The sequence below is a fragment of the Misgurnus anguillicaudatus genome, chromosome 19, assembly GCF_027580225.2.
Source record: "Misgurnus anguillicaudatus chromosome 19, ASM2758022v2, whole genome shotgun sequence".
NCBI lineage: Eukaryota > Metazoa > Chordata > Actinopteri > Cypriniformes > Cobitidae > Misgurnus > Misgurnus anguillicaudatus.
This window is the reverse complement of record NC_073355.2, coordinates 23,405,868-23,432,655: the sequence shown is the minus strand read 5'-3', so window position 1 is coordinate 23,432,655 and position 26,788 is coordinate 23,405,868. Positions and strand designations below refer to the sequence as shown.

Sequence of the window (26,788 nt, the reverse complement as noted above, 5' to 3'; positions counted from 1 at the left end):
TATGTTGCTTACTGCAAATGTGATGGACCGCCAGAACTGTAAATGCATAAAGGGTGCATCTTCTGCCAAAAAGCTTTTACTAGAAATGAAGTCATTCTCGATTCCCTCCACTAGTCAACTACGCATACATGAGCCACCTGCACAACATAGTTTGAGTGATACAGAATTTGAAAATGAGTTCATGGCATTCCTAACAAATGAGCCAACAGTAGTCCAGTGAGGTTAAAGTGTATCTTTGGAATTACAAACGGGCAGTTCAAAGATTCCTAAATCTGACCTCAAGGTGAAACCAAGACCCTCTAGTCTACAACATGCAGAAAAAATGCGGCCGGTGGAAATCAAGGCAAAGCTGATGAACCTCTACAATGCGGAAAATTATTGGCAAAAACAAAATCACATGAGAGATCAAATTCCTCTTGCTGAAAAGGCCACTTAAAATGACCCAAATTACTTCATTAGAATCAGTTCAATAGATAAACTTTAACAGTGAGCTATGTAGTGATTTGATTCTTCAAATATGCATAATAACATCTTGAGTTGTGTTATTTTATCCTTGCAAAGGATCTTATGATTATATACTGCTATGTTAAAGCTCACATAACACACGCCGTTTCTGCATTTCTGATGTTAATCTGGAGTACCTATAGAGTAGCATTACATCCTTTATATCTCCGAAGAGTCTTTAGTTTAATGAGATTTATAAAAGAAAGATTAGCTTTACCGAATTTTTCGGATAACATACAAAAAATGAAGAAGGGGGAGTTACTACCGCGGGAGGAGCGAGTACGAGTCACACAACACTATACAACACTTATAACTAATGATTCACTACATGTTCGTGTCATTTATATAATATGCACGTGCCTATTTCGAACATAACACAGAAGTCTTACTTACCGCATGCAACGCATGACCCGGTTGGGACTTTTCAATGAAATCCAGCATTAAACAAACACACACGCAAAACTCCGCTGCTACCCGGATAATAAACTATATCCATTGTATCCATAAGACTGGCTTTCTTCTCCTTACATCCAAAAACACACTTCTTTCGTGCCGTTGTTGAGTTTTGAAATTTAACAAAGCTGTCGCATAATGTGATGTTTGCAAGTTCTAGCGTCTCCCGCTGATTGACGAGTGGGCGGGGTTTTCAGGGGGAAGTGCCCATAAAAATAAGTGATATGTATAGAAGCCCCTGAAACGTCAGCTGGACCAGTAATCGAAAAAAAAATTCCGAAACTTGTACGAACCCTGGCGAAGTGCAATCGGCACAGAAATACTCTGTAACACGCCCAACTGCTTTTTTGACACTTTGCCTACGTTTAGCACGAGGAAACAACTCTTTAACTGTGTTAATAAGTCAGAATGCTTGAAATACCATTGAATCACCCCTTTAAATAAAACCTTGACTTTAAAGCAGAAGGAAGCCTGTAATAAAGTTAACCTGTATGAAAACAAAGTTTATTTAGGACAGAATTTGCATGCTGAAAGGAGCAAGATCCTTACAAACTGAATGAGTCTTATAAAGAGTTTACAAATGCCTGAGTCGTGACTTTTATATCCCTTCCATCCGTTAAACACAGACGCTCTTCAATACTTTGCAATGCAAATCAACACAAGTCACACAGGTTTGGGACAGACACAGCAAAGTCTGGTTCAGGAATACATTAATCTCATATGCAGGGCAGGTGTTCATGACACCTCAGAGCCGTTGCCAAACTGACACATTCTCCCATTCGGCCTCACTGCAGAACAATAACAAACAGCATGAATATTCCCAACAAAGCCAATTATTGAGAAGGTTTCCTTCCTTCAAGACTCCATCTAAAGCACTATTATGTGTAGTTTTGAGTAGAAGTGGGTTGAAACCCTCAGGAGGTCTGATGCTGTGGGGTTAAGAGAGCGAGAAAATGCATAAATAGAGCCCTGAGCACTAAGCAGTATGAAATGACTCATCAAAACGAGATCGTCCCAGGAGACCTCTGGAGTTAAAGGACAAAATGTGCTAGGAATCTGTGAAAGACAGGAAAAGCAGCTTCATTTTGTTTGTGACTTTCAATATGTTTTTGAGATGCTCCAAATGGCCACCTACAAGACGACTTAATACATTTCCACCCTTAGTGACGTCATCACTAAGCCGTGACCTGGTTAAAGTGGATGGATATCAAATCCGTTGACAACAAGGATTAAACGTTATCTCTATCATTAACTTTCACTTCACAAATTGCTGGCAGTTTGCTAGCGATGGAAAATGCTGATCCGAATGAATGGACACCCGGCATAACCAGGACAAAGAGGAAGAGAAATGTGTGCTACAGGATGTGGGCAGGCACCTACATGGCACACGCTGAGTAAGTTACTACGATTAAAAAAATAAACATGATACAAATAAGCATTTTCTTTTCAAAATAATAAGAATTACAAGAAATTAAATGGTGAGTCTTATTAGATTATAATCTTAAATATATTTTCAACCACAAAGACAACATACTACAATTATGTATAAATGCTTTTATCAACAATTGACCACAATATATAAATTATAAAATTCTTGTATACTAATGGTCTTGGGAATAAATGTCAGACACAGACTTCATGAAATTCACCCTAAAGCCCACAGCACAGAGAACATCCAGGAAAAGGTGGATGGGGGGCCTAGGAAAGGTGAAATTACACCAAATGAGAGTCTGGGTCTCCCGCAGCCCTGTAACCTGCACAGTTTAATTACAAGGCCAAGGAAAAAGGTGCAGACAGGGAGTGAGAGATGAAAAAGAGGAGCGGAAAGGCCAAACACGCCCCCTTTGCAAACTCACAGATGCTTACAGACCCTATAAATCTCCCCTGCTCAGAACTTCCCAGATTTAACATCCCTGAAGCTCTAACATGGAAAACAGACGGAGTGTGAACATGGAAAAATCATACATATGCAGGCACATGTATTAACAGACACGCCAATACACACACACACACTTTCAGTAAAGGCAAACTTTCATTGCTCGATACCACTCTACATTGTTGCTTCACGAACAAGCTTGTAAAAAAGAGAAATGGCATCAAACAGCAATATACATAACCTAAGCAGTGGTAGATATAAAGTGACAGAGAAAGAAAAACAGAGGAAGAGAGAGAGGAAATGTGTGTTGACCTACCCTCCTGCTCGTCCCTGCTCAGCCTCAAACCTCCAGTGTGAGCCTCAGCTGGAATCTCTAGGCTTCTCTCTGACTCCGCCCACATTGTGTCATGTGACACTCACCACACCCCTCTCTAACTCCAGTGAAAAAAAGAGATGGCCAAAAGAAAGAGAGAGAGGGAGAGAAAGCAGGAGGCCCGACAAAGCACACGCACAAAGCTTAGGGGCAGGCTTTCTATCTCTCTCCAGGCTTGAAGTGAGAGAAAACAGACCAAGCTTAAAGTTGAGACTGTCCAGCACCGATGATTTATGAGGTATGAATTACCTGAGCCGAGCTGTTGTTCTTCCAACTGCAAGAATTTGCGGGATCGCAATTATTCAGGGAGAAACCAAATCAGTGTGGTTGCATTAAAAACTACTGCAAAATTTGAGATGCTGATTTGTAAGAACATCCACATGTGCATGTGTATTTTGATAAGCGTGTAATTATCTGAAATTTTAGAGGCTTAGAAACCACTTACAAAGCATTAAAATGTTTACATTACCAAAAGTTATATAAAGAACACAGTAAAAAAAAATTGGGGGGGGGGAGATCTATGCATGCTTTTGGTTAAAAACACTTTTGGTCTTAAACAAAAACGGCATCTTAGCTGTTAATGAGTTCATCTGTCAGGTTTAATTTCGATCTAAACATTGCTGTGGTTGTCTGTTTCACACTCAGTCTCTGCTGTACTTAAGTCGCACATTTGAGGGAGAATTAGGAAAACGATTGTGGTCATTTCAAATGTGTGCCATGACACAGAAACATCCTTTTCTTCACCCATTACAGGGGGAGGGGTTTGAGTTTTAACAACGGGTTTTACTAGCAGAGAGTGAAAATAAATCCTTCTGGGTTTACAACAATTCCAAACTCAGTGTTCCAGTTTTCTCAGGGGCAAATCCCTCATTTCCGGGGGGCTCCTTTTCCGCTTTTCCTCTGAAGTGCTTGTGAAACTCTATGTTTTAAAGGCCACATACTAGATAAAGCATTCAAACCTGTGGTTAGGACAACATAGGCATTTACCTAATTGGAAGAGCATTTCTCCCTCAGAATGGAAATGACTGTTTCCTTGGGTTAAGAGGCACTAAAGTTTTCCCAGATGCAGAAACCCAGCAAGATCGGATCGTCTTTTACAACAAGAGCCAGCAGGCGATCTTGCGGTTTTTACTGTAATCAGATGTCTCATGTATCTCAACAGTGATAACAGCAAAACAGAGTTTGTGTGTTTTAGCCTTTCCTTCAACGCTGACTAAAGTCAATCAGTTCAGCAAGTGTGGCCACCATCATCTCTGTCTTTGACCGTGCTCCAAATTTAGTCTCTGGAAACCTCTGCAAGCAGATGTGAGAAAGACAGGAGGGGGGAGGATATGAGACATTTGTTTCTATGCGAGGAGCTCTCACAGCAGATAAACAATGGAGCTACGCCATCTTTGTTTCCACTTTTGCCCTTTGTGCTGAAAAAGAGGGGCTGATTTATTCCTCTGTGAAACTAATGCAAACCATTCGTCTCGAAGCTTCACTTTTACAACGACACAACTTGCATGGTTGTGAGAGTGTGTAATACAATGTGAGAGATGTCACGGAGAGCACAAAACCTCAATGGCTTTCAACATAAAAAGCATGTTCAATAGCAAGTATATGAAACACATTTGAATCCAGCCACACTGAAACAAAACGCCAATTTGGTTTTTCTTTTGAATCTAGTATTTGAAACAATTACATCTTATGCTTTTGGGGTTTGGACGGCATTTCAGAAACATAATCGCTCTCGAGCAGCTATAGCTTGCCTCATCACAACATTATTAGAGAGCCTAACTCTACACAATCGCACACATAAAATTACATCCATCTGCTGCAATAATTGCCATCTATTTGCATTTCCCACATCTTTGTTGCAATGGGACTCCAGTCCATATGAAGCAATCTAAAGTTTGAATGGGTTTGTTATTAGATCATAATTTGGCAGGGATTGCAAACTCATATCAAGGTCCCAGTGGTTAATTTATATTTTTCCTATTTAAACCGCAGGAGTAAACAAAGAGCTTATTACTTTATATGAAGTCAAACAGGCTTGAATAACTATGAACCGATCTGCATTAGATAACTAGACCTCTAGATGACTACAATCTCAAACCAATGACGGTGTGAGGTTTTTTTCATGATAATGATGATATGTTAACACCACAAAACCAGTCGTAAGTCGCATGGGAATATTTATTCATGCAGTAGCCAAAGATACATTGTATGGGTCAAAATAATTGTTTTTCCTTTTATACTAAAAATCATTAGGATATTAAGTAAAGATTATGTTCCATGAAGATATTTTGTAAAATTCCTACCATAAAATTATCAAGACTTTATTTTTGTGAGGTGATGCAGCAAAATTTGTGAACAAAACAGAAACTCAACTACACATTCCAGGGTTTCCCGCAGCATATTTCAGTTAAGGCGGCCCACCTAAGCTTGGAAACCCTTCTGCCTTAACTAGGTCGTCCAAAAAAAAAAAAAACCTTGCTGCAAAGGCCGTCAAGTGCATCTCGGAGAATAGCGCGTACGCGCATCACACCGTGAGCGGGGAAGCACGCCACACGGCTGAAATTAGAAAGACGTGGTCTGGACCGTCACTGTTTGGAGTAGCCAGTTGATAAAACATCTCGGAGAATAGCGCAGATGTTCTTCACACCGCGAGCGTTCATGCGCACCACACAGCCGAAATGAGATAAGACGTGGTCCGTTAAATTTTAATTCATTAATAATCTAGTATGTGTTAATTTTTTGTCATAGTTTCTTCAAAATCAAGTTTTATTTGAGTGTTTTAAAAATAAATATTTTATTTATTTATTTTATTAAAATATTTTAATTTTCATTATGACGCATACGCCCGCCCCTTTGATTGCCTCGGCCCCAAACCACCCGCCCAACCCTATCACCTTAACTAACAAATGTTCTGCGGGAAACCCTGCATTCGCTTTTTGGGGAATACCCACTCAAAATTGTTATCTATTTAAAGCTTAAAATGTCCGCTTTCGTTTTCATCTACTCTCTTCAATGTCATTACAGTGGTAAGCCAGTAGACAGCGCTAAAACAAAGCTGTTCATTGGTAATATGCGTTGCTAAGGACTTTAGTTGGACATCTTCAAATGCGAATTTCTCAATATTTTGATTATTGCACACTTGTGACTTATATTTAAGATATTCAAATAGTTGTATCTCGGCCAAATATTGTCATATCATAAACATGCATGAATGGAAAGCTTATTTACCCAGAATTGACCAATATGACTGTCTTTGTGTTCCAGGGTCACATGCATCATAATGCAATTTTTTTTAAGGAGTTCTGACCATTCTGGCTCTCAAGTTTCTCAACAAGACTGCACTATTGCAAAGAATTAGATGAGCCTCTAATATGTCACACTACTAAAGCAGTAAATCATGGATTTGAATTTAAGTATAAAAACGCATATGATTTTACATATACCATCAGATCTGTTTACCCAATCAAGCTGAAGAATTATATGAACCGGTCAACCTGAAATATCAGTAAATCACATCTGGCTGCCTCCCAATTTAAAATCGATGTCTTTACTGTCAAAAAAATTAGTTTTTTTACAGGAAGTCAAAGACTGCTGGGAATTCATCTGCAAGCTGGCACGTCACAGCAGGCCACAGCATTCACAGCCATTATTCTTGACATATGTTGCAAGAGCTATCAGATGACTTATCACTCAACATTCTTCAAAACAAATAGCAAGGGTATCGCTTTACAACCTCTTGTCTCCACATCCTTCTGACTGCACGATGACCCCCATACTCACATCCAGCGCTAATTTGTCTGATCAACAGCTTGGCCCGCACTGCTGGGGTTAGGTTTATCCCCTCAAAAACATGCAGACAGACAGATAAGAACAGATATCATTATTCCCCGGGAGCCTTACCAAGCCATGAGATAGGATATGCCCACAAGCTGTCGTCACAAATTGCGCCAGTTGTGTCCGCCTGACCCATGGTGTGGAGCTGGCATAGAGGGCCCCTTGATCCTGACACAGCAGCAGAGGAGACCCAGCTGTACATGCTCATTCACAGTCAAAATCGCAATGGCCAAGTGGGAGAAACAGGAATCCTGGGGTTCGTAAAAGGGTGAGAGTTGCACAAATCACACGCTCACAGTTGCGGAGGAACCCTCTCACACCACGGCCCAGCAGAGCCAGGGCCAGCAGCCAGACACACTGACAATGAAAGGACAAGAGGCCGCTGGCACGGCTTTCTAAATACACACTCAGCTTGTGCGGTTGTTTGATGACTTCTTTAATATCCCTGGCAAGACAAGGGTGAACAGGACAGCCAAGAACTCAAGGGGAAAAAAAGTCTTGAAGAGACCAGCTTTGCTTTGTGTTAAAGGGACAGTCCTCCCCAAATCATTGTGTCATCATTTACTCACACAGTCATGTCATTCCAAACTAGGGATGTACATGTATGTCAATTTTTCATTTCGATTAATCCATAGGTCTGAAAAACGAGAACTCAATTTACTGGGGGCGGGGTGCATACAGGAAGCTTTTGAATCATGGATGGTACTGATGTCATACGCCGGTCTGCACAGCTTAAGTCAACGTCGAACACGCACCCAGTCTTTACTACCACAGGCGCTTGTAACGCCAACCAGATATCCAAATGCCACCATAACCACAAAAATAAATAAATAAACAAACATACACAATTATTGTTTTCGAGTACTCAAGCAATCGATTACTCATGCCCATCCCTATTACAAACCTGTATAATTTTTTACTAAAACATTTTGCTGTTCAGACAATAGAGTCAGGGTTTCCAGCAGCACTTTGCAGTTTAGGCAGACCGCCGTAGCTGGGGAACCCTATCGCCTTAACTAGGTTGTCCAAAAAAAATCTGTGCGCCACACCACCGAAATGAGAGAAAGAAAGTGACGTGGTCCACCGTTGCTGTCTGAAGGACATGGGCAGATTGACCATCTGGCAATTCTGGCAAATGCCAAAAAGGCCGGTCAATTTTTTAAGTGGGCCGGTGAGATTTTTAACATATAGAGGTTACGCGGACGAAGTATCTGGAGCACCGAGAGTTTTCCCTGTGGGCCGCATGGCAATGTGGGCCCGGTTGGCTTTAATTCATGTAAGAGACGAGTAATGACAATAACAATTACAACACTGTGTTTTTATTTGGACCCACTTGTAACTCGCTGCTGTCATTGCTGCCTCCTTCAAAACACACAGTCGCTTAGTGCAGCGATCTAACAGCGCACACGATCAGTGTCAAAATGTTGACAAATAAAAAATAAAAATAAAGTTTCTGTTCACAGAAGCCGCAGTGAACGACTCCCAACCAATCAAATTACACGGCCGAGCAAGAATTTTAAGCTTTAAGAAGCCGGTGTTTAAGAGAAACGCAAATTCCAGCCAATCACATTACAGAGCTGAGAAGCATTCCAACCAATTAAATGAAAGAAGCGGGAGTTTATGTTCACTATGTTTGAATAGTGCTTTACACACAAACGCATATTGTTTCAAAGTTATTTTACAGAAAATGCGTCCTTATATTAAAAAATACAGATAATTAGCAAACACAGAGATGCAAACTACTTAACTTTAGGTGAATTTTGCAATTTTAACCCTGGTGAACCAAAGAAGATTTTGGGTAGCAGCAATTAACAGCGGCCAAATTTGACCCAGTGGGTTCTCAAAGGTTAATTTAAAAATGAAATTTAGATTATTTGCCATGTAACGCTATTGTTGCAGTGACTGTCAGTCAAGCAAATAGAAACAACAGATGTTTATAGCATACAGTATAAGATAAAGAATGAATGTGTGTATTTTGTGGATTAAATAAGAATGGAAGAATTTACGAGAGGCCAGAACGTAATAAAATGGCTTTACTTTTTTGTAAATACGTTTTATATTTTAGATTCAGTATTTAATAAATAATTGTTAGATGTAGTACACAGTCTTTAGAGTAAGGGCTATCTCAACTGGGCCTTACTCTCACGTGAACGTGCAAAACTAAGGGGAAGGGGTAAGACAGAAAAATGGGATTGGGCCGAAGTCTTCTAAAAGCATACAAATGTTATATTAGAACGAAAATGAAAGGTGACACTTATGGACTAAGTTTGCACGCAATTCTTGTCTTCTAAAAACATGTAAATATTAACACTATGCTTCTTTAGTATTCCAAAGAACTAAGTCATACTGTACAAGTATCTTACTGCATTTTTCCTTGAAGCTTGATGATATTCTGCCAAATGTTACATAAACAATCACAACAAATTTCCACATGAGCATTCTAGTTGCAACTCACCACAGAAATAAAATCTCCAAAACAAACCAATGCCATCATTTCTTTAACCTTTTACATAGGACACAAACATTGACAAGCCAACCTCAGTGGGCGTCTGCCCTCCAGTGCTGTGTCAATGTAGAGTCACAGTGAAGAGGCAGTTTGAGAAAACATAGAAAGGCCTGTTTGTCACCATGCGCTCAGCACTTTAGTGGGCTTCATGCAGATGAGAAAGCACCAGTCACTTCCTCATGGCACCACAGCTCTTTTGTTTGCTTCAGCATATGAAGTGCCTGAGGAGGTGACAAAAAGAGCTGCAAGAGCTGATTCACTCAGAAACCTGCCCCATCTACAAGAGCTCAGGAGATAACATTCCTGTACAAAATTTTTGCATTAACTTTCAAGAAATGGCTAGTTGTGTTTTAAGTGATACCTTACATGGTTCATTTTGTTTCATGTATTTTTCATTTTATTTTAATTTAATCTTTACTTGTGTCTGTATAGCGATCGGAAGGCACTTTCGTGAATGAAATAAATATTTTAGGCCAAGCAAAAATTCACTGATTCACTGAACTTAATATCAACCCACTCTGTGGGAAATTGACCCATTAAATTCAAAGTACTACTGTCCGAACATGCATATACAGATTCGGCATGTTACAAAACTGTGTAAACCTCTATGGTTTGTGTGAAACGAGGGGGAGCGACCAAAGATAAATAAACCCCTGCCATTAGAATTTCAAAACGACCACAGTAAAGTCAATTTCAACGGAGCCTGTAGCTACCGCGGGGCAGGGCAAAAGCTAGGCACAGTGGAAGTTACAGAAATATTTCATCCTAAAATTACAATTTCCACCACAAGAGTTCCTTTGCATTTTTTTTAGCATACAAAATGTCACATTGTGAAAGGTAAACAGACCATGTGTGTCGTAATGAGTAGAGCACTGTGTGTACCAAGCAAAGGTCATGGGTTAGATCCCAAGAAACACAAATACTGTTAATAAAATGTAATGATTAAATAGTCACTCTTGATAAAAATGTACAGGCATAAATGATATCTTGCTCACATTGACCTTCATCCTATCTCCCACGATCCTGTTGAGGTGATCCACATCTCGCTTATCCACCCTTCAATGATATTTGTATCTCTAGTGAGACTAGATCTGAACTAGGGGTGGGCGATATGACCAAAATCTTCTATCACGATAGGATTAATTTTATATCATGATAACGATATGTATCACGGTAGAGTTTTTTTAATGTTTTAATAAGGTTTAAATCTTTAATACCATAGAAATGTTCATAATTCTCACAAAAAGCATAGATAGAAGATAAAAACAAACAAAAATCAAGCTCTCTGAAGATAAACAGTCAATGATATAAGAATGATAATAAATAATTATGCATGTATGTATAGGCCTATATATATTTTTATTTAAGGTAGAAAAGTGATTTAATCAGGAGCAGTGAGAGATTTTCTCTCAATGCTGTTTGATTAACACGAGTGACAGACAGGAGCAAAATTAGGTAACTTCCCCTTTAAGACCAAAGTCCGGATCTAATACACTGTTACACATGCGCTTTCTCTTTTAGCTGTTTACTTTCTCTTAAGACCTAACTGGTGGTGTTTATGAGGATGCTTGCAAAGACGGGAATTTTGACGCATATGTCTATTTAAGGCCAGCGTGAAAAATGCTAACGAGCTTAATGAGCAGCGGCCGCGCGACTTGCGCGCTCCTCACAGACAGAAAGAGCAGCGGTTGCGCGACTTGTCCGCTCTTGACACACAGAAAGAACGCACGCATACAGATCTGTTGTCTGTTTCAATGGCTTAAAATATATATTTTTTAAACTGCAGTGCTTAAATACATGTACAAACGTTACGTTTTCGCGACCACACGCATAGGAGCGTGACATGGGCACGTAACCTCGATAGAAACGATAGTACAAAATCTCTACCGGTTGACAAATTTCTACCGGTTAATTATGTCTACCGGTTTATCGCCCACCCCTAATCTGAACCTATAACTCAGAATCAAAAAGTGAAAAATCTGACATCTGCAATCTACATCACCCATTTAGCTTTATTGGCTGCACTTGACAGGTAAAGTCCCAGCAGTGTCCATACTAAAGCCAGCAACACATCTGCAAATGTGTTTGCAAGAAAATGCAGATGGTCACGATTACGTATAAATGCAGAGCATCCGAATATAGTTATATATAAGCATTATTATAAATTACATCATATCATAATAGCTGAAGTGTAAAATATTCTTCAAAAGCATGTAAGGAAAGCACAAAGTGATTTATATGTCAAGTTTAATCTGAAAGAAATATTACCTGAAGGAGTGAGATAATACTGTACGTGTAAAACAGTGACCCCTACTGGCAATTAAAGCAACTGCGGAAAGAGACACAGACAGGTCCTCTGATCGCACAGCAGCTATCATATTGTTTAATAGGGATTCAACTTGAAATGACTTGTGAGAGGAAATGTAAGCACACAAAGTATGGTCATCAAAACCACATCCTGTATTTCTGACTTCCTCCCACAGACGAAAGTAGCTCTTGATCTTAAATATCACCCCCTTTGCTGATACTTCTGAATATCTAGTATGGGCTTCAAGCAAGTCTGAATTATCTTCTGATCAGAAGAAACTGAAAAATACAGGTTTCTCAGACACATGAAAGAAGAATAGATGGAGGAAACAATTCACAGAAATAGTTTAGGCCTGAGTAATACTCATGAAAGCCAACTTGGCTCTCCAATCTATGCGTGTTTGTGTGTCCCTATTGGAAAATGTGCTTATGTGGCAAACCTCCAAATGAGATCAATCAAGAAACCATAAGAAGGTTTCAAGCGTCAGATCATATCGAAAGAAACCTTTTATTTTAAATGCATTTCTCCAGATTTTCAGAAGAGAAGAAGCTGGTTTTTCACTCAGGGTAAATGATTTATCCAAATTGAAAATGACACACAGAGGCTTGGCCAGCGCTGGTTCTTTATCTGAAAGCACAGATGTGGTCATAGGCCGATCACCTGGCAAAGCATGACAGCAACCTCTGCACCAATGATCAGTGTAACCCCAGCGTCACCCCCTCTATTTTGTTTCCATGTCCATTGGAAACTTCTCACATTAGAAAAGAAACAAAAAAAAAAAAAACTGGAAAGTTTTCAATTCTCCCATCACTGATATTCGTAGGCCTCTCCGGAGGAAAATGTGTGTGCAAAACACAGTAAAAATAATTCCACTTATCTCACCAGTTATCAATTCTTCAACCCCTCGATAACGAATTATCTGACATTAAACTAGATTAACAGAAGAGTTGACGTTAATAAACTAGTTTCTGTGCAAGTAAAACATGTTATTTAGGACCGTAAAGTGCTATTATACACAAGGGCAACGGCCACAAACCTCAACTAGGATCTAGTTACCTTTAAATTATGTTCTTGTCTTTTGGATTAAATCCATTTACTGATGGTAGCCTAGATCAGTGGTTCTCAAACTGGGGGCCGTGAGATGGTGCCAGGGGGGCCCCAGTTTTATGACATTTTATAAAATACATTAATGTATCATGAATTCTGTGCAATTAAACCTAACAAAAATAAGGCTACTAACCAACAGCACTACTTTGTTTAACTTAATATGTTTTGTTTAATTAAAATGTTACATTTTAGAGTAGTTTTTTTGTCATACATTTTCTTTGGGTGGCCGCGAAAGGAATGCACCGTACACAAGGGGGGCCGTACACGGAAAAAGTTTGAGAACCACTGGCCTAGATAACTTAAACGTTCATATCCAATGGTTACTTAACTATACTCATAAATAAAATAAAAAAAAACCCAAACACAATAATGAGCAGTTCTTTAACTCTCAGACAGCTTATAAAATGGTCAACAGATTTATGAAAGGATGTCAATCAATTTATTAAGCCTATATTTTATATAACACATCGTATTATTAGCATGACATTTCAATGGCTAACTCTTATAAACCAATATGGGTACGTGTTGCATGGATTACTTCCTGAAGTCAGAATGGAGGTCACTCTTAAGAGCTGAACAATGTCTGAATCATTAAAGTAAAAGTAAGAAAGCGGTTATTTCCCTTCAATCAAACTGATTTCTCTATTTATCACCGTATCAGGCAACAGAGATCAGCCTGGTAGTGATGACCCAAATATGCCACCTTCTCTCCTCCTCTTCCTCTCTCAATGGAAACAATCGTCACAGTTTAAACACACCCATGAGCAAAGTTAAAAGGTTTCTGCAAATGCAGGGAGCCGTTCTGCACCATCTACCATGTTGAGTCCAAAGGAAATAGAGCAAGGTCAAGCAGTCACAGCTGATGGCACGGGAAGGAAGCCAGCGCGAATGTGCACACGACTGGGTGTTTGTGTAAGAATATGAACTGAGTTTCAGATCACTGTCTGCTGAAGAAAACAAAGCCAACGAGTTTTTTGTAAATATGTGCCCTATCGTTGAAAATACAGTATTTGAAATGAATCGACTTTCAAATACTCCGCACATTCGCTCAATTGGTACTGTTGTCTCACAGCAATAAAGTTTATGTCTCAGCCAGTTTAGGGGGCATTTCTGTGTAGAGTTTGTCTGTTCCCCATGTCATTGTGGGTTTAATCCATGTTCCCCGGTTTACTTCCATAGTCCAAAGACCTGCATGTTAGGTGGATTGGAGATGTCACATTGTCCTTCCCCAACTTTTGTGGACTTAATATTAACTTGTGTGTGGATAAACTTGTGTATAGATTAACTTTTGTGTGGATTAACTGGTTCTTGCCATGAATATAGCCATAGATGGAAATGCATTAGGAAATAAACAAATATAACAAAACAAAAAATGCTCAGTGTTTCTCCTGGTTATAAACATGCAGCTGCGTGAAATGTTCCAGACATCTTGTATATCATAAACTAGGGATGCTCCGATCGATCGGCCGCCGATCGGTATCGGCCGATAATGGCATTAAATGACTCGATCGGTGCTCGCTAAATCTGCCGATCTCATAAACCGATCTTTCTGTTTACTTTTGTCATCAAAAGGATCCTGAATGCGGTTGCAATTAAATACATTTTTTTACGTAGGTGGTGGCTGAACGCAGACAAGCAGCTGTGAGGAAAATAAAAGTTTAAACGCTCAAAACTTTAAGACGCATGCAAATAAGAAACTTTTGGCATGAGGATGCAATTGTCCGTGATAGATATGTGTTGTATACGCTGTTTGATGGGGATGTGAAGACGCCTCGCGCTGTTTACCGGAGCGCGTCCTCATACGCATATCTCTGTAAAAGGCAAAGAGAGACATACAAATCTGCACGCTGCACATGAGCAACAGGTTGTAAAAATGCTTATGATGCTTTACAACCTGTTGCTCATGTGCAGCGTGCAGATTTGTATGTCTCTCTTTGCCTTTACAGAGATATGCGTATGAGGACGCGCTCCGGTAAACAGCGCGAGGCGTCTTCACATCCCCATCAAACAGCGTATACAACACATATCTATCACGGACAATTGCATCCTCATGCCAAAAGTTTCTTATTTGCATGCGTCTTAAAGTTTAGAGCGTTTAAACTTTTATTTTCCTCACAGCTGCTTGTCTGCGTTCAGCCGCCGCCCACACACACAGCAGCCTGTCTTCAGTGCACGTGGACAGAGCGAGCTCTGTCAAGTCTTAAAGCTGCAGTAACCTAATTCATCTCTCAATAAAATCACTCTCTGCTCTTGACTAAAGAATTTTTATACTTCATACGAATGCGTGTATATTTAATTAATACAGTAAAGTCTGTGAAGTGTTTTATTTTCAGTACTTTTAGGAGACATAAGCCTTTTTAAAGCCATAAATTTCTCTTTGCAGAATAAATATTTGTTGTGCTTATTTATTTGAGTCTCTATTAAAACAATAATATACCTAATTACTGCAAGTAATATAACAAAGGCAACATCCGTGGTATTATTTTATTTAGAAAGATTGTAACAGTTAGTCATCAAAAAGCTTGCATATCAGCTTTAAAAAAATCGGTATCGGAATCGGTATCGGCCGATCACGAAGATTACAAATCGGTGATCGGTATCGGCTGCAAAAATCCTGATCGGAGCATCCCTATCATAAACAATATTTTTAAATGCCAATTCCAATATGCAAATCCAATTCCCAAATGTTAGCTAGCTGATGGTTCTGGATCACTGGAACAAATCCAAAATGTCTGTAAGGGTGGCCTGGGTCTAATCACAGGTCACACCTCATTTAAAAGAAAATCGGCATGACAAGTGGCAGTCACCACACGCATTTTTCATAAGCCCTCAAGGTTTTGTAAGAAAAAAACACATGCACAATGATTGCAATGTAAATCTCTATAGCCTTGTAAGTAAAGGAACAATGATTTTTTTTTTGGGGGGGTGGGGGGCTGTAATGATAAATCGCGTGTCCCATTAAAAAGACCTGTCTAAAAACGATTCTGAATCTCAAGGCTGCGATTTTGTGTTTCATGTCTTTATCAATCTAAAATCATTATGAGTCGGAGTCGTTTATAACGTGCATTCAAAATATTCTTTATTATCATGAAAATACCTGAAAGAATCTGAAGAACGGCGATATAAATATTCTTCAAGACATTTCCTGGAATAGCGTTTGTAATGCTACTACTTCTGTGGCACAAAGGGAGTTTCTGTACGGGAGCGCCCCCCTGGCTTTGGGATGTGCCCGGATTTCACCGTAATTCATTCAAATTCATTCATTGAGAAAACGCGCATTTGCACGATTAATCGTTACAGCCCTAGATTTTTTTTATATTAAAGTTTGTGTGAGCTCAACTCTTTGAATTGTTTGTAAACGCATTATCAATGTTAGAAATGCATTGTTAAAACTAGTCCTGCCACGATAATGACTAAATCGACTTATCGAACGACAGTGACAGGAGAAGAGAAAGCTACTCAAGATGAAATTTCGTGTTTTTCTGGTGAATACATACAGTTTGAAAGAGTAAATCCGGCTGGAATTGGTTTTAAAGCTAAATTACAACCCAGGGCTCCAGACTAACTTTTTTCACTAGGAGCAGCACATTGGCCCCCAACTGAAAATTTTAGGGGCGCAACGAGAAAATTTAGGGGCACACACACCGTAAATCAACATGCTAACCAAATATTCACATTTCTACTCATTTTAACTGTATTACTAGTAAATACTTTCCTGATAGATGCAGAAACTACAATGTGCTGTTTTAAAATCAGTGTCACATCATAAAAAAAGGTCAAATGTACTAGTCGCACATGTGCGACTGGATGTAAAACTCAGTGGCACACTCTCAAATTTTGGTGGCTTACGTGAGAAGAGGAAATTAAAGGTGCAGTGTGTAATTTTTAAAAGGATCTCTTTACAGAAACGCAAAATAATATACAAAACTATATTATCAGGGTTGTATAAAGACATTTCATAATGCACCGTTATGTTTGTATTACCTTAGAATGAGACATTTTTATCTACATAAACTGAGGGTCCCCTTACATGAAAGTCGCCATTTTGTGCCACCATGTTTCTACAGAAGCTCTTAACGGACAAACTTTTTTATTAAGTTGTCTCCAACAATTACATGTTTGTCCTGTGTCGGCTACGTAGCTTCTCTATTAGTGTCAAAAGCAAGGGGTGAGCTGTGAACCGAGCCGTTGGTTGCCATTTGCAACCTTACCACTAGATGCCGCTAAAATTTACACACTGCACCTTTAACGTAGCGACAGATGCGATCAGTGTAACACTTGTCTAAAGCAATTAATCCAGTGAAGCTGGGATTTATACTGATTAACTATTAGCTGTTTAAAAAATATTTTATCATATTTATTTATGTTTTAAATATTTAGAATATTGATTTTTTCTTACATTTTAATTTCATATCATCAAGACTATTGGTCATCCAAGTTGTCAATCATTCTGATGATATGTTGACGTAAGGCCGGCAGAGGTGGGCCGGAGCGCGGTTCACTTGGGCTCAGGCGCGGAAGGCTGTGGTGTGAGCGCAATCGCACCTATGCGTGATTCACATGGTGAAGACATCAGTTGCGCAACCACTCACCTTCACCTGACCCGGTAAAAACCTTTTGATGCGCGCAGCGGGGTTACGTGAATGTCCGAGCTGCGCACGTGACAGATCAACTAAGCAATATGATGACATGTGAGAGGGCTGTCTGTAATTGGGCACCAAATGACTCCGAATAAAAAACACAGACTTATCATTACGGTGGGTTCCAGTGTTAAGAGAGCGCTTTACTTCCTGCTTTTTTCAAAACAATCGCATCTTAATGACGAAAGCGCGCCCGGACTCGGATCGATAAAGTACAATGTGAGTGCGTGCACCTGGGGGAGTAGGGAGGGGTGACAATCGCGCTGGGGCGTGGTTTGGTTTGGATAATGCAGTGCTTCTCAATTATTTTTTGTCACGCCCCCCTAGGAAGAAGTAAACATTTCGCGCCCCCCCCCAACTCTCCGCCGCGACTGTAAATAGTATAATTTGTCTATAAAATTACACATCTGCAAAACATTGTATCCTTATTAACATTAAAGAAAACACAAAAAAGAAATAGCGATCAACTTACAACCAAGAATACCTTTATTATTAACATTGTTTTTTAGTCTGTAACAGAAAAGACTTAAAATGCATCAATTTGCCTGAAAAAAAAAAAAATCAATCCTTATTTAAAGTATAATATTTTTTGACCATTTGATACTGAAAAATAAAATTAAATATAATCAATAAATAATAATAAAAAACTCAAGCGGCTTATCAGCGTGATTGGGGTGTAATGTCTTTAAGTGATGGTGCAAAAAAAAATCACTTCCTGAAAAAGTATTTTCCCCGGGGTCTCACGCGCCCCCCCTGGTGTCGCTTCGAGCCCCCCTGGGGGTCCCGCCCCACTATTTGAGAAGCACTGGGATAATGTGAGTGCGCCCTAAAATACAATACTGTTGACTATCGCCATCATTTTTGGGGCAATTAGTTATCGTGACAGGCCTAGTTAAAACATGTTACACTGTGAACTAGTGAATTGTGGAGTTATATCATTAAACAGTTTTTCGCTTTTTTTGGGTTTAGGATATTTTGGGCGGGCTTAAAATCATGGCTCAATGATGCACTGGATCGCAATGTTCCAGAATAGGAAATGGTCCAATATACTGCCCCGCTTTACAGCACTGCAATGTATCACAACATATTGCATTGCAACCCCTGTATTGTGATACATATCGTACTGGAAGATTCTTGCCGATACACAACCCTAACATTAAGCACAGTTAATTAACTCTTCAATAAAATTAAACAGGTTTTCAAAAAAAAATAAAACAAATTGAATTTTTGTACAACTTTTAATGTATTTTAAGTGGTTTGAAACTAAGAATTGAAAATAATTCCCACAAACAACCACTAAAGAAATCAATCTGGCAAAATAGCATAAGCAGACCCACAGTCACCTGGTAAATGTGTCATTCTGCTTACCTCACTGTGAAAGCTGAACTTTCCTTTGAATCATAATGTCAATATTAGGTCATCCAGCAGTCACTTTTGGGAAAACAAATACTGTAATATGCCTTTTTTATGAGTAACACTGATCGAAACCACAAAGCCACTTACTAGCGAGTAAAGCCTCTTCATCAATTCTTAAAGGTCAAACTTCAGAAAGAAACAGTAAACGTTTTTTTCTCTCAGGCCATTAAAGTGTGGGATGCAGAATGGTAGGCACTACACAGAGCCAAGTTTGACTCTTTTGTCCCCCGTCTAATCTGAACTTGTTAAAGAGACCGATATGGCCTGCCTGGTAGTGCTTAGTATCTCTCTAGCTTTCCTTATCTGAGCTGTGTTAGCAGAGCCCTGCTGCATCAGCGCCGAGTGGAGTAACATTAATTAAACCCAAATGTGCTGCAGGCTGCCTGGATCACATCCTGAAAAGGTTTTCCATCTCCTTCTGGCCTATCTCATACTGAAACTTCATTACCACACACTTATACACGCTCCACAGATTCCTGCTATCTGGAAAACTTTGGCTTACGACATTAAAGCATTTTTTAAAAAGTCAACCTTGCCGTTTATACTGTGTAGAATGTGCCGTACATAGAGTAAAAGCTGCAAATGAAACTGCATCTATTTTTATTCTAGTACATTTTATGAACTCCAGATCTGTGCGTACACACCCACCAGCTGCGTGCATGTGCTGCAAATCAACAACAGGCCCTCGAAGCAGACTGCAAGGATGTCTTCTCACAAACTCACCCACAACAACTGTGCCAGAGGGGAGAGGAAAGTCATTAAGAGTCTTATTTATCTCTCATATGTTATGGGGAATCTGATGGGGGACACCTTGGACCAATAACACATATTAGAAACAGATGTCTGGTAATGAAAGCACTCAAAACAGATAAACCTATATTGAGGAAAACGTATGCTGCAGAAATAGCTGTAAACAAATCGCTGTGTCCAGTTATGTTGACAGGGATCCAGAATTTATACGGGTTGATAAGTGCTGTACTAGTTAACCTTGAGAGCAAAACAAATGATAGAGAGCAAGGAAGACACAGCTTTACAAGAGAAGAAACTAAAATACTGTGTCCAAGTTTTCTATCCATGCTTCTTTATTTGGTGTGCTACGCAAGACTTCACTCATCTTGAATTGGCTCAATTCAGGGTTGTTACTGTTAGTCATAAAAGTGACTTTGGCTCTACAGACATATATATAGCCAGTAGCTGTGTTTCCATTACCCTTTATTTTGCGCAAATCGACATTGCGAATTGAAAATACAGCCAGTGGAAACACGTCAACTTTGCAAAAACTCCCATCTATCGCAAAAATGTTTTTACGCTCACGTGAGGTGGATTTTCAGGCAATTCAGAAAAGGTGTATTTCGCAAAACTTTGGTTCCAGTCACTACTCATGCTGGAACCAAAGGAAAATGACATCCTGTCAAAGCTAAAAGGCCGATGGCACCACAAGAATGTGCACAGCCTCAAGCAAACAACTAAACAAGAACTGAAGACTTGTGTCAGAGAAAGATATTAGTCCACTTCACACCATAGACATTTAGGGCACACTCGCACTATCCAAACCAAACCATGACCCAGAACGATTGCCCCCTCCGTACTCCCCCAGAAGCACGCAGTCACACTGTACATTTATCAATCCGACCCTAGGTGCACTTTTGTCATTAGTATCCGATTGTTTTGAACAAAGCCGGAAGTAAAGCCCTCTTAACACTGGAGTCCATTGTAATGTTAAATCTGTGTTTTTATTTGGAGTTGTTTGGTGCACGATGACACACATCCCGCTTATGTGCCATCATATTGCTTAGTCGGTCTGTCGCGTGTGCAACTCAGACATTCACGTTAGTGATGCACCGAAATGAAAATTCTTGGCCGAAACTGAAAACCGAAAAAAGGAAACAGAGGCCGAAAAACCGAAACCGAAACACCGAAACAAATTATTATGCCAATTATTAGTACAATTACATTTATGGCTATCACTGTGTACTAACTTTACTAGGGGTGTGTGACGGATAAAAAAAACTCACAGTTTTGGATCACATTACAGTTTTTGAGGCACAGATCAGATTATTTTTCGGATCAGCAAAAAGCGGGTGGGAAAAATCTAATAAACAATAAAGAAATTGCAAACATTTATAAAAGAGAACAAAGTTGTACATTAATAAGGTCTGAAATTAGCATTAGGTACAGAAATCAAATTAAATGAATCATAACACAATAAATTAAATATATTATTATTTTTTAGAGCTATTTGTCTCTTTGTAATGGGTTGTTTGATCAACATTAATGACACAGACTTAAGTAGGTTAATCTGACTGTAATCTATACATACACTTAAGACATAAACAAATGTTTTTATTAGAAAAAGAATACTGTGGAGATTATTTTGTTTATATGTGCCCTGTCAATAACAGAGAGATTTTATGTTTGCTTGTTTTTTTTAAACGCGTTTCTCTCGTATGTGCACTACCGAGGGCACTTAAACGCGTGCACATACAGAGACAGAGGGTGAATCCCAAACAGCGCAACAGTCGCTCCACATAAAAACGTTACGTTGTGTTTCATTGCTTTATTCGCCAAATGTATGTTAATGGATTGCCGTATGAGACACATTAGCGCGACTCTCTCTAAAGTTTACACATCAAGACATGCTTAATCTTTGCAGAAGCGTGCAAACAGCTAGACCGTGAGTGAAACCTGCTTGAGCACGAAGGGGAGGGGTGGGAGACGACTGATCACCGTGAGTGAAACCCAAGCGCTAGCGCACGGATGGGAGGGGTGCAGTTGACATTCATTTTCGGTTACATTTTCGGCTGGATTTTTTATTTCGGCCCGAAACCGATAATGCCATTTTCGGCGACCGAAATTTCGGTGCACCCCTAATTCACGTAACACTGCTGTGTGCATCAGAAGGTTTTCACGAAGACAGATGTAGGTGAGTGGTTGCACAATTGATGTCTCTTTTTTTTTTAATCGCGCTCTGGCGCGATTTGCAATCACATTGCGCGTTCTGCGCCTGAGCCCAAGTAAACTGCGCCTGAGTCTGGTTTGGTTTGGATAGTGTAGGTGCGCCCTTAAAATGGCAAGACATTCCCATTAAAAAGAGCTGTCTAAAATAGAGCCCGGCCGATAAAGGATTTTGAAGGCCGATACCGATACAATTGTTTGTTGGTTTTAAAATCCGATATTCCGATATATCAGAATTTTTTTTCAGAAACGCACAACAAAACATTAACAGATTTCCCCAACATTAGTTATTTGTAGTTATTTATGAGTCTCGTGACCAACTCACCATGAACTCACTTAACCGTTGTTCTCTCTGCCAGACTCTGACTGGATCAGCAGGTTGCAGGATGTGTGACGCGTTATACACGAGCGTTGCCAACAGGGAGGTTGTAGAGTGCCCTCTGGTGGACAAACTTTACAAAGGCAACACTCATGACATGGTTGAAGGCTGTTTATCGGCCATTATGAATGCCGATACCGATAGTTTGTAAAATGCCTAACATCGGCCTGCCGATATATCGGTCGGCCTCTAGTCTAAAATCGATTCTGAATCGCAAGCCTGCGATTTTGTGCGTGTACTATGGCGTTTTGGTCAGTAAAAAAACGTGATAGGTGCCCTTTAACTATAACATTTGTATACGTATATTGTTGTGCTAAAATAATTATTTGTGAAAATACACAGCTTCTATCTAGCAGTACAGGCTTGAGCATGCTAGGTAAATAAAGTCTAAAGTGCAACCTTAAAACAATAACACAAAGTCTTAATCACACAAAAAAAAACTCCAGGCAGATGGTTTTATTTGGAAAGTTGGAATCTTTTTTTCGTTCTAAAAGGAATCTTGATAATCTCAGTGTTGATTCAGCGCTAAGACAAAGCATCAGATTTGTTGACCTCACTCACTGATGGAGCTCCAAGGAACATTCTTTCCTATGCAAAGTTTCTGTTTTTCTCATTATCATACGCTAGATTCAGCATGATCTGATCACTATTCAACCTGAACGGTGCTGAGGAAGAAATCCTCATGTGTTCCTGCCTCTCAAAACACAAAATACACCTCAATTCAAACAGAAACAACTCCAAACACACTTATTAAGAATATAAACATCAGGTCCAGATCATATAATCACCTAGCCTGACTACGTCAGACTTCGTACTTCCGCTAAATTTCATTACGCTTCTGTACTCAGTCTGAGATACCTCCCATTCAAACCGTTTTCCCCCGGTCTCAAAACGTCCGTCCAATCAACGAACAGAGGGCGGGCTGAGAGCCGTGACGTAGACGCTAAACGCCGAATCAGGGTTGTAGTCTGTTATGGACATGGAGACACTATTTGCTCTGTTGTGGAGAACCGGCACTTGCCAACTTAAACCCGAACAAGAAAAGTGTTTGTTAAACATTTGAATGGAGATTATGTTGTTGCCCTACTCCCGACAAGTTTTTGGAAAAGTTTAATTTATCAACTTTACCGATCGTCAGCGAGAAACTGTGTGCAGCACAGCTTGACGTGCACAACGATCGAGAAATCATGGAATGGAATTATATTGTTCACAGTTAATGGTGGAGGACGCGTGGGCAAGCATTCTTTGGTGACATTCCTGATTAACCAGAAAATAAGGTAGGAAGATTTAATTTACATATGGTTATGGTTGTCTGGTGGAAGAGTTTGAGAGGAGAGAGGGGTGTTCCTCCCGTTAGACGTGAGTGGAAAGCCACCGTAAGGATAGTGTTCAACTAGCTCTGGCACGATTTACTTTACATAATCTGCAAAAGTCGTTCATAGCCATGTTAACTCAGGTATTTCGCTCGATGGGTTTATACGTGTATTTTACAGCAGAGATTCGATGCGGCTGATCCGGCGCATAAAGCACATCATATCCAAATGTTATGTGTGATTGGCTTACGTTTAGACCAATGATTTTAAACTTCAGACAAGCCCCTCCCACGAGAAGGAAAACGATTGTCAATTATGCCCAGCCAGACTCTGTCTATGAAGCAAAGCAAAATAGCAGAGGATGGTATTACCAGGCTAATAATCACCTGGCAGACAAGCAAGCAAGCATTGAAAAATCCAAGTGACTTACTCTCTGTTGGTCTTATGGGGTTTTCATTCACTGATGGAGGGGTTTTGTATTCATTGAAGGTGGGGGTGACGCTGGCTGCTGAAGTGAAGCTGTTCTCTGACTCTCGGGCAGGTGAAGGTGTGTCCAGCTGTCTGTTCATTTGCATCTCAGGCCGTCTAGATGGAGCGGAGATCTCTAGAGGGCTGGGAGGTTCTGCTCTCCTCTGGGATAGCTCAGGTATCCGGGTTGTAGATATTGGCGGGTCAGCTCTCTTGGGGGGTGTTGGAGGTTCTTGGGGTCTGCTGTGGTTACCCTCAGCCCTTCTGTGAATGGACGCATCTGTGGCTTTGCTTTGGAGCGAGACCTCGGGTCTCTTCAGGCCAAAGCGGGCAATACCAGGACTGGGTGAGCTGTCCACTTGCTTAGAAGAGATGTCAATGGAAATCTCTGTCCTGCGTGAAACAGTCTCTGGAACGCGGCCTGATGATAACTCCACACGGGTAAGGCTGGACTTTGGAGAGCGAGGGTTGGAGGAATCAGAAGCATGCCTGGCGGTGGACTCAGAATTGCGGGAGCTCAAGTCATGAAAGCGACTGCTTGTCGAAGCGGTGGAGGAGCGCAGAGGGTTAGTTGTTCTGCGGGAGAGAGGGGAAGGGTTTGTGGATGCATCCTCGTCCACTTCAAATGACCTCTTTAGTGCTGTAAACAAACATACATTTGCATTACAATTTAGGAAACTTGTGATTAGACACCTGCATTACATTAACAATTATTCTATTGACAGATGCTTTTGTCCTAACAGACTTACAGTGAATTTAAACTATACATTTTTTATTATTTGTTTCCAAGGTATCAAAACCACTCCACTTGCAAAATGCTTTACTATTTGCGTTACATAAGCAACACAGGAACTAGTTTTAGTGAAAAGATATTGTTTTAAGCCCCTAAAACAAAAACGTTGTAATATATAATCTTTTAAAAATTAGAACATTGACAAAATTAAGCTATTTAAAAAGTGAGCAAACACATCATCAGCTGTGATAGCATTAACAGAAAATACATTGAATTTCTTTACTGATAGAGTAAACAAGTGGAGTACAAAGTGTAAAGGTTGTTAAAGCGAATTTCGATCAAAAGTTAACATCCCTACACTCTTAAAGAATGTGTTAATTTTTTACACATCATTGTGTGGTAAGCTTTTAACACATTATGTGTAATTTTAACACATTATGTGTCATTTTGTGTTAAAATATAACACATGTTGTGTTAAAAGTAACACAAAATGTGTTGTTTCAATAATAACACAGAGATGGGTGAATTCTGTTGTTGTGTTGTTTTTAACACATTCGTTCTAAGAGTGTATGCCCTACTCACACTAAAGGGTGCAGGACAGTATTGCCATGTGTTTGTGACACCCTTTGTGAAGGAAGTACAGAACCTTTTTTTAACAAGTCGTCTTAATATAAACAATGTGTATGGCTGCTAAGATTGCTGCTACGAATTTTAGATTTGTAAAAATATTTTGTTAAATATCGCCAATTGTGTCATTAGCCCATCGAGCTTATATAAAACAACAACAACATAATATATTATTATATTCATTTAACAATGTTTGTTTGCAGGGTTAATTCCTAGGTCACGTGTGCGCTCAAATCGGTCTCGCTGTACTTGTCATACGCAAATTAATCTGCGCGGCAGTCGCGCGCACACCTACAAATAACTTTACTGACCACCATACAGTAGTAGGCTACACTTCGCTAACAACCTTCTGAAAGGTACCTTCGTGAAGGGTTTCAGTTGCTCGCTTAATTTTGGAAACAGCGTCTCACTCCTGCAAAAATGCCGCCTCAAATCTAACTTAACAGTTACCTGTTCAATATCATATGTAAACAACGTTTGTAACGAACGACGTGTGAGTGCAATAGTGGCTAAACCAAAACATTATTGATTTGGTATGTTAAAGATTAACCTGATGAGTCCGCATAAATCGGCATGGTTTTCAGCTTTCTGTAATTCAAATACCTGACTTCACGCGCTTCAGATGTCTCGTGAGCATAGTTGCTGCTGGAGAACGCTCGCGACTTGGTCACGTGACTCCTTGAGTTGAGCGCTGTGATTTATGGGAAACGAAGTTCGAAACATTAGCTGTGTCTGAAACCGTTCCCTCGTTCACTCATTCACTATTCCCTATATGGGGAATGCCAATTGAGTCCACTATATGGGGAAGAAGCAAATGAAAATGAGTGAGCGATTTCGGACACTGACGTAAATATCATGCGTCAGAGAGCTGTCGCAGAAATTCGTGTGGCTTTATTATTTAATTATTTATTTTTACCATTAGTTATTTTTTTCCTTCTTTAATTATTTTTATTTATTTATTTTCATTAATTATATTATTTAATTTATTTCTTTGTATTTTCATATTTGAACTGTAAATGTTTATGGTGCAATGTGTCTGCCTTTGACAATTGTGGTTTATTTTTTCTATTGCAGGCCTGTTTTGTATGTACATTTGAAATCCCAATAAAAAAGAAAAAAAGAAAAAACAGATTGTACTGTGATATGGTAAAGTTTACTTTCTTACTGTTTTTCACATTTGTCATGTTTATGGTATTAGTTGATAATAAAGAGAGCAAAACAACTGCTTATCATATTTATTTACTGTTGTTTTTTATTGTTAAAAAAATGTGTATTAGATTTTAGGTAAAAGATATC

At 39.6% G+C, this 26,788-nt stretch overlaps 1 protein-coding gene across 7 annotated transcripts in view; it reads right to left on the bottom strand.

Moving 5' to 3' along the window:
- The window catches only part of septin9a (septin 9a), a 113,827-nt gene that overhangs the window by 29,318 nt on the left and 57,721 nt on the right, over positions 1–26,788 (bottom strand). For 4 of the 7 annotated variants that reach the window (XM_055193357.2, XM_055193366.2, XM_055193381.2 and 1 more), the window contains one exon: positions 24,095–24,772. In XM_055193357.2, coding sequence (XP_055049332.2) covers positions 24,095–24,772 — 678 coding nt within the window. Of the gene's footprint in view, positions 1–3,149; positions 3,300–24,094; positions 24,773–26,042; positions 26,250–26,788 lie in introns of those variants that run through there. The other 3 variants (XM_055193379.2, XM_055193380.2, XM_055193384.2) reach the window with 3 other exon arrangements.